We start from the raw sequence: 10303 nt of genomic DNA on the forward strand, positions 1-10303 counted from the left end.
ACTTGGTTTTTCTTTCAAAAGGATTTAATCAATTCTCACTTTAACCCTTTGACTGATCAACAATTTTTTTATTTTTTTTCCAAAATTGATATGATTTTTAACAGGGTTATCCCCTTAATTGATAGGCTAAAATTAGCTTTTTTGTAGTGTTTTACTAGATAATTTGTAGCTTTATTATGTAATATAATAGAAACTTGAAAGTAGTTTTGTTCTTTAGACATTTAAATGTCCTATTAGGAAAAAAATATAAAAAAGCCAAAAAATTACTTAAAAATATTTTTTTTTGTTTTTATTTATTAAAAAAAAAAATTTTTTTCTTACTTTGTCAGTAGTAAACTAAAATAATTTTTTGAAATTTCTTATTGACAGTAATTTATTCTAAAAGTACGTATTATTGTCACCAATTTCAGAAAATTTGAAGCATATAAGTTAAAAAATGCATGATTTATTGGTAAAATAATAAAAATTTACTTACGTGAATTTGAGGCAATCTGTTTGGAAATCTGGAGTCAAACACATTGAATGTTCTATATTAATTAAATTTGTTTGTGAATCCTGTCTTAAAAATACACTTTATTGTCAAAACACAACACTAATAAAAAAAGTTATTATTTACAATATTTACAGTTTTTTAGTTTTTATAATTTCAGTGGAAAAAATGCTTGCCGAGGCATTCAGCATGTACACCAAGACCACACCTTACACACACTGTCCGAGACTTCCGCTTCTTTCCTTCAGCATGATTGTCACCTGAACAGGTTCGGCACAGTTTTTCCTTCTTCTCAGGTAATTTCCTGAGTCCGAAACCAACTGATGGACCATCACCACCACCCCGGAGATTTTGCGGGATTTGCTTACTTGCAAGCCATTCCGAAGAAAGATCTCCTATCACTTCTTTCATGAACTCAGCCCTCTTCAGTTGGCCTTGTGTTGTATTTAATTTATTATTATAAATATTATAATAATAAGTTATTAAGTTAGTTATAGTATAGTATAGTTATTAATAATAAGTTATAAACTTACTATAATAAATTTATGATGCAACAACGATATATCGTTGCACATCAATTTTCGCCCGAAACATCAACAACGATATATCGTTGTGTATCACTTTTCGGTAAATTCACTCACAACGATATATTGTTGCGTATCAGTCAAAGGGTTAACTGCTTAAAATTTTCATTCTTTTTAATAAATTATGTTTTTGGAAATGAATCCTTATAAATTAAAAATTAAGTGTATATTTTTACCATACACCCATAATAACCCGTATCTTGATTTATGTTAGATGAGGTTTAGTCTTTGTACAGAACAAATTCATGAAACAAAAGCTGGAAGATACCCAGTTAAAGAGTTATTTTGATCTTGTATGATATTTTTATATTTGCATAACCAAAAAAAATTGTATTTTAATAACAAAAGTATTACACTACTTGTAAAATATTTTTGAATAAATGTATTTTCAGCAACATGAATATTTTTGTTATGAATTTTGTAGTATTAAATAAGAAAAGTTACAATATGAATATGTATATTTTTTTGAAGATAAAAGGACACTTCAAGAATTGTTGCAGGTTTATTATAGTAGGGAAAATTGCAACACTCCTACATATTGTCACCTATATACAGTTGTATAATTGACCTTCATGACCAAGCCCTGTGTTACAGGTAACCAACCTTTTGGAAGTCTATGTCGACACCACGGTTGACAGCGTGCTGAGTAGCGCACACATCGTCCAGCACACAGAACACCCCCGGAGGGTTGCGATCCTCCATCAGTTCCACCACCACTTGATTATTGAAGTACTCTATCGGTGTCCACTTGATGTTCTCTGCCACATACTCTTCCTGCAATCAACGTTTTTAATTACTATTTTATAGTTAAACTGATTTGTTTAAATTATAATAAATAATTTTCTAACACCTCTAAACTAAAACAAAATTATAAATAAATATATTTAAACTGATTAGGCAATGTTTTAAAATTAATTTTTCATTACATTAGTCAACATTTAGAATATGATTTTCAATGTGTTGTGCCATATTCAACTTTTTAAATAGAGTAACCTTTAGTTTTACTGAACACAACATTGAAAGTTACTTCAATGTAATTTTTAACTCATTTAACTTTAATTCATTTCTCCATTTCAAATAGCTAATAACTTTCAACATGTTTGTTGCTCGTGACTTGTGCAAGCACACCAATTAAGTGATCATGTATGTTTATGCATTGATGGATTTTTATACAAATTACTAAATAATTGGATCCTGTGCATTTTTTTTGGCTTTTAAAGCTTTGTGCATTATTCACACTGATGCGAATCTAATTCCTAGTGAAGCTTCTATCATTAAATAAGTCAGACTCTGTACTCTTGGATCAAAGCGCGCAACCTATCAACGTTTTCTTGAGTGACAGCGGAATGCGACCTTCCTGACCTTCGTCGTCTAAAAGCAAATTACGGCCCCTTTGGATACCACCTAAAAAAATAGCACAGCATGGTGCTTTAGAACCAAAGCCAATTTAGAGACGTTTGACTCACTCCTCTTGAGACTAACCTACTTTCATAGCCCGAAAATGCACTCAACTGCTCCGTGATAAACCCAACAAGTTTTCAGGTAATGATAGGCGCTGGACAATAAGATAAAAATGAAGATGAATATGCAAGATTATTGCAGTATTCACTGTCAGCCAGTACCTAAATCTTTCAGAGCGTTCCTCGTATTTTTCCAAATGTTATCTAAAAAATATGAACAACAAATTCATATTTTCTTATATCTCTGTTCATACATGATATATATATAATAATATTTGATTACATTTTAAATATTTAAAATGTTCATTTAGTGCAAAAAATATATTTAACGTTAATTGTTATGGAATGAAATTGTTAAAATATTTGTTCATACATTTTTATAAAACGTATGTCAAATCGCCAAGTACCGTTTACAAACTGTTATAATATATAGGTGATATAAAGTTTTTTACAACATTTTTTTTATCAGACAAAATCCCAAATTTACAGAGTTGTGCAAGACATCTCACTCTTTTTGAAAATGCTTTTGTGTCTAAGTCTCTTTATATCACCTTATCCATTTACGTTGACTAATAGTCCACTCACTAGTGAACGTCATTATCTTAGATATATCAAATGACATATGCCAAATACAGTTCAGAGTGAAGACTAACAGATACAGTGAAACCATATCACAACCACACAACAGTTGCCTAATAACCCACTCACTAGTGAACGTCATTATCTTAGATATATCAAATGATATATGCCAAATACAGTTCAGAGTGAAGACTAACAGATACAGTGAAACCATATCACAGCCACACAACAGTTACCTAATAACCCACTCACTAGTGAACGTCATTATCTTAGATATATCAAATGATATATGCCAAATACAGTTCAGAGTGAAGACTAACAGATACAGTGAAACCATATCACAGCCACACAACAGTTACCTAATAACCCACTCACTAGTGAACGTCATTATCTTAGATATATCAAATGACATATGCCAAATACAGTTCAGAGTGAAGACTAACAGATACAGTGAAACCATATCACAGCCACACAACAGTTACCTAATAACCCACTCACTAGTGAACGTCATTATCTTAGATATATCAAATGACATATGCCAAATACAGTTCAGAGTGAAGACTAACAGATACAGTGAAACCATATCACAGCCACACAACAGTTACCTAATAACCCACTCACTAGTGAACGTCATTATCTTAGATATATCAAATGACATATGCCAAATACAGTTCAGAGTGAAGACTAACAGATACAGTGAAACCATATCACAGCCACACAACAGTTACCTAATAACCCACTCACTAGTGAACGTCATTATCTTAGATATATCAAATGACATATGCCAAATACAGTTCAGAGTGAAGACTAACAGATACAGTGAAACCATATCACAGCCACACAACAGTTACCTAATGGTCCACTCACTAGTGAACGTCATTATCTTAGATATATCAAATGACATATGCCAAATACAGTTCAGAGTGAAGACTAACAGATACAGTGAAACCATATCACAGCCACACAACAGTTACCTAATAACCCACTCACTAGTGAACGTCATTATCTTAGATATATCAAATGACATATGCCAAATACAGTTCAGAGTGAAGACTAACAGATACAGTGAAACCATATCACAGCCACACAACAGTTACCTAATAACCCACTCACTAGTGAACGTCATTATCTTAGATATATCAAATGACATATGCCAAATACAGTTCAGAGTGAAGACTAACAGATACAGTGAAACCATATCACAGCCACACAACAGTTACCTAATAACCCACTCACTAGTGAACGTCATTATCTTAGATATATCAAATGACATATGCCAAATACAGTTCAGAGTGAAGACTAACAGATACAGTGAAACCATATCACAGCCACACAACAGTTACCTAATAACCCACTCACTAGTGAACGTCATTATCTTAGATATATCAAATGACATATGCCAAATACAGTTCAGAGTGAAGACTAACAGATACAGTGAAACCATATCACAGCCACACAACAGTTACCTAATAACCCACTCACTAGTGAACGTCATTATCTTAGATATATCAAATGACATATGCCAAATACAGTTCAGAGTGAAGACTAACAGATACAGTGAAACCATATCACAGCCACACAACAGTTACCTAATAACCCACTCACTAGTGAACGTCATTATCTTAGATATATCAAATGACATATGCCAAATACAGTTCAGAGTGAAGACTAACAGATACAGTGAAACCATATCACAGCCACACAACAGTTACCTAATAACCCACTCACTAGTGAACGTCATTATCTTAGATATATCAAATGACATATGCCAAATACAGTTCAGAGTGAAGACTAACAGATACAGTGAAACCATATCACAGCCACACAACAGTTACCTAATAACCCACTCACTAGTGAACGTCATTATCTTAGATATATCAAATGACATATGCCAAATACAGTTCAGAGTGAAGACTAACAGATACAGTGAAACCATATCACAGCCACACAACAGTTACCTAATAACCCACTCACTAGTGAACGTCATTATCTTAGATATATCAAATGACATATGCCAAATACAGTTCAGAGTGAAGACTAACAGATACAGTGAAACCATATCACAGCCACACAACAGTTGCCTAATAACCCACTCACTAGTGAACGTCATTATCTTAGATATATCAAATGACATATGCCAAATACAGTTCAGAGTGAAGACTAACAGATACAGTGAAACCATATCACAGCCACACAACAGTTACCTAATAACCCACTCACTAGTGAACGTCATTATCTTAGATATATCAAATGACATATGCCAAATACAGTTCAGAGTGAAGACTAACAGATACAGTGAAACCATATCACAGCCACACAACAGTTACCTAATAACCCACTCACTAGTGAACGTCATTATCTTAGATATATCAAATGACATATGCCAAATACAGTTCAGAGTGAAGACTAACAGATACAGTGAAACCATATCACAGCCACACAACAGTTACCTAATAACCCACTCACTAGTGAACGTCATTATCTTAGATATATCAAATGACATATGCCAAATACAGTTCAGAGTGAAGACTAACAGATACAGTGAAACCATATCACAGCCACACAACAGTTACCTAATAACCCACTCACTAGTGAACGTCATTATCTTAGATATATCAAATGACATATGCCAAATACAGTTCAGAGTGAAGACTAACAGATACAGTGAAACCATATCACAGCCACACAACAGTTACCTAATAACCCACTCACTAGTGAACGTCATTATCTTAGATATATCAAATGACATATGCCAAATACAGTTCAGAGTGAAGACTAACAGATACAGTGAAACCATATCACAGCCACACAACAGTTACCTAATAACCCACTCACTAGTGAACGTCATTATCTTAGATATATCAAATGACATATGCCAAATACAGTTCAGAGTGAAGACTAACAGATACAGTGAAACCATATCACAGCCACACAACAGTTACCTAATAACCCACTCACTAGTGAACGTCATTATCTTAGATATATCAAATGACATATGCCAAATACAGTTCAGAGTGAAGACTAACAGATACAGTGAAACCATATCACAGCCACACAACAGTTACCTAATAACCCACTCACTAGTGAACGTCATTATCTTAGATATATCAAATGACATATGCCAAATACAGTTCAGAGTGAAGACTAACAGATACAGTGAAACCATATCACAGTCACACAACAGTTACCTAATGGTCCACTCACTAGTGAACGTCATTATCTTAGATATATCAAATGACATATGCCAAATACAGTTCAGAGTGAAGACTAACAGATACAGTGAGACCATATCACAGCCACACAACAGTTACCTAATAACCCACTCACTAGTGAACGTCATTATCTTAGATATATCAAATGACATATGCCAAATACAGTTCAGAGTGAAGACTAACAGATACAGTGAAACCATATCACAGCCACACAACAGTTACCTAATAACCCACTCACTAGTGAACGTCATTATCTTAGATATATCAAATGACATATGCCAAATACAGTTCAGAGTGAAGACTAACAGATACAGTGAAACCATATCACAGCCACACAACAGTTACCTAATAACCCACTCACTAGTGAACGTCATTATCTTAGATATATCAAATGACATATGCCAAATACAGTTCAGAGTGAAGACTAACAGATACAGTGAAACCATATCACAGCCACACAACAGTTACCTAATAACCCACTCACTAGTGAACGTCATTATCTTAGATATATCAAATGACATATGCCAAATACAGTTCAGAGTGAAGACTAACAGATACAGTGAAACCATATCACAGCCACACAACAGTTACCTAATAACCCACTCACTAGTGAACGTCATTATCTTAGATATATCAAATGACATATGCCAAATACAGTTCAGAGTGAAGACTAACAGATACAGTGAAACCATATCACAGCCACACAACAGTTACCTAATAACCCACTCACTAGTGAACGTCATTATCTTAGATATATCAAATGACATATGCCAAATACAGTTCAGAGTGAAGACTAACAGATACAGTGAAACCATATCACAGCCACACAACAGTTGCCTAATAACCCACTCACTAGTGAACGTCATTATCTTAGATATATCAAATGACATATGCCAAATACAGTTCAGAGTGAAGACTAACAGATACAGTGAAACCATATCACAGCCACACAACAGTTGCCTAATAACCCACTCACTAGTGAACGTCATTATCTTAGATATATCAAATGACATATGCCAAATACAGTTCAGAGTGAAGACTAACAGATACAGTGAAACCATATCACAGCCACACAACAGTTGCCTAATAACCCACTCACTAGTGAACGTCATTATCTTAGATATATCAAATGACATATGCCAAATACAGTTCAGAGTGAAGACTAACAGATACAGTGAAACCATATCACAGCCACACAACAGTTGCCTAATGGCCCACTCACTAGCGAACGTCATTATCTTTGTCCAGTTCCGCTGATCGACCATCAAGTACAAGGTCGACTGAGACCAATCATTATGAGAACTGCATATCCACTATTCTTAAATGTCACATTACCATTCCTTAACAGTTATTGTGTAATAGCCTAAATCGTATTCTTTGTCTGGTCGTTTATTGAATTATTAAAATAATATACATTTTTTATTTTTACTGTACTTACATTTTATATTAATTTTAGTATTACTTTCTCTAAATTTATTTGTAGCATTAACTAGCACGAAAAAACGTTGATCATACATGGGAGGTGTCAATATCGGCCAGGAACTCGCACATGCCTACATAATGAAAGAGTATTATTGAGTCAATAATAAAAAAGTTATAATTTATTAAGAACGAGAGAACCACCCCCCCCTCACACAAATCCACACGGACGCGAAGTAGAGTAGAAGGTAAGACGTAAGATGTCTCTGGATGAACAGTTGACAATCAATGGGTTGTGTCATACAATCCAAATTAACTCATCAAGTATCAAACTCAAATTAACGTTGAAGTTTGTACTACTGTAAAATCATTCAAGTATATTTTATAAATACATCCGTTATAACCAATCAGCTGATATTAAGTTAGTCAGTGCATTGTTATAACAGTCTGTTTTAAACTTAACAAAATTATCCTAATAAGACTAACTTAGATTTTGGCCCTCGGCGTATAGCCCTGTTATAGTCGGATGTATTTCAAATCCACAAAATGCACACTAAAAGTGTAAAGCTTTCGTTTTGTTCTAAATATGTATACAAAATAATGGCTTTCGATACTTAAAATCGCTGTAGAAACATTATTTTGTAAAATATAAAATATTACATGAATCACATTATAATTTGAAATGTTACATTTCAGGTAATTCGATTATAAAACACACAAAAATATCAAAATGATAATAAACTGGTTATTCTTATACGTCTTTCTAAGAATACAACTTATTTGAGTATCAAACCTCGTTTGGCGCGCATTTCCGTGATATAATTTAACGGTCTTAGAGCGTGTAGGTTCGGTGGCATGACGAGTATCTCATCCCTTCATATGTTGGGTGACTTTCAACTATAGTTCTGTAAGCTGGCAGAACAAAGTTTCCTACATTTCTGGTGTTGAATTGATGCGTGCAACTTTATTTAGTAAGATCTTGGTAGGTTTCAGTATGTCCAAGCATTTTACTACATATCTTCGGCTCGTCGTGGTTATCAGGTTCGCTTACAATAAACTGTAAAGAGCCAATATAAATGCCCTTAGTCATATTGCGTTCCAATTACTGGATGAATCACGCCAGTGAGCGTTCTGGTGGCGTTCCCTCCTGGACTATCCTTGTCCGTCAGTCGGTCCGATTGTCCGTCCGTCTGCATCCACTCTTCACTGAAAGATCCTAGACCTACAGACTGAAACTTGGTTCAAAGAAGAACACAATTTATTTTGGGATAAAAAGGTAGTGGGGCAGTCCGTCTGTTTTTCCATCTGCCCGTATTGCGATGATAACTGATAGAAAGCTCCTATATACTTGAAACGTTGGTACACCGGTTTCTTTTGGTTCAAGGAAGAACACAATTTATTTTGGGATAAAAAGGTAGTGGGGCATTCCGTCTGTTTTTCAATCTGCCCGTATTGCGATGGTTCGATGGTTATTGATGGAAAGATCCTATAGACTTGAAACGTTGGTACACCGGTTTCTTTTGGTTCAAGGAAGAACTCCATTTATTTTGGGATCAAAAGGTCATGGGGCAGTCCGTCTGTCTATCCATCTGCCCGTATTGCGATGGTTATTGATGGAAAGATCCTATAGACTTGAAACGTTGGTACACCGGTTTCTTTTGGTTCAAGGAAGAACTCCATTTATTTTGGGATCAAAAGGTCATGGGGCAGTCCGTCTGTCTATCCATCTGCCCGTATTGCGATGGTTCGATGGTTATTGATGGAAAGATCCTATAGACTTGAAACGTTGGTACACCGGTTTCTTTTGGTTCAAGGAAGAACTCCATTTATTTTGGGATCAAAAGGTCACGGGGCAGTCCGTCTGTCTATCCATCTGCCCGTATTGCGATGGTTATTGATGGAAAGATCCTATAGACTTGAAACGTTGGTACACCGGTTTCTTTTGGTTCAAGGAAGAACTCCATTTATTTTGGGATCAAAAGGTCATGGGGCAGTCCGTCTGTCTATCCGTCTGCCCGTATTGCGATGGTTATTGATGGAAAGATCCTATAGACTTGAAACGTTGGTACACACCGGTTTCTTTTGGTTCAAGGAAGAACTCCATTTATTTTGGGATCAAAAGGTCATGGGGCAGTCCGTCTGTCTATCCGTCTGCCCGTATTGCGATGGTTATTGATGGAAAGATCCTATAGACTTGAAACGTTGGTACACCGGTTTCTTTTGGTTCAAGGAAGAACTCTATTTATTTTGGGATCAAAAGGTCACGGGGCAGTCCGTCTGTCTATCCATCTGCCCGTATTGCGATGGTTATTGATGGAAAGATCCTATAGACTTGAAACGTTGGTACACCGGTTTCTTTTGGTTCAAGGAAGAACTCCATTTATTTTGGGATCAAAAGGTCATGGGCCAGTCCGTCTGTCTATCCGTCTGCCCGTATTGCGATGGTTATTGATGGAAAGATCCTATAGACTTGAAACGTTGGTACACACCGGTTTCTTTTGGTTCAAGGAAGAACTCCATTTATTTTGGGATCAAAAGGTCATGGGGCAGTCCGTCTGT

At 35.2% G+C, this 10303-nt stretch overlaps 1 protein-coding gene across 1 annotated transcript in view; it reads right to left on the minus strand.

The window, feature by feature from the left end:
- Positions 1 to 10303, minus strand: part of LOC124355494 (unconventional myosin-Ie-like) — a 211471-nt gene that overhangs the window by 29487 nt on the left and 171681 nt on the right. Inside the window, exon 11 of the mRNA XM_046806651.1 lies at positions 1678 to 1848. Coding sequence (XP_046662607.1) covers positions 1678 to 1848 — 171 coding nt within the window. The remainder of the gene's footprint in view (positions 1 to 1677; positions 1849 to 10303) is intronic.

Source organism: Homalodisca vitripennis, chromosome 2, assembly GCF_021130785.1.
Source record: "Homalodisca vitripennis isolate AUS2020 chromosome 2, UT_GWSS_2.1, whole genome shotgun sequence".
NCBI classification, from domain to species: Eukaryota; Metazoa; Arthropoda; class Insecta; order Hemiptera; family Cicadellidae; genus Homalodisca; species Homalodisca vitripennis.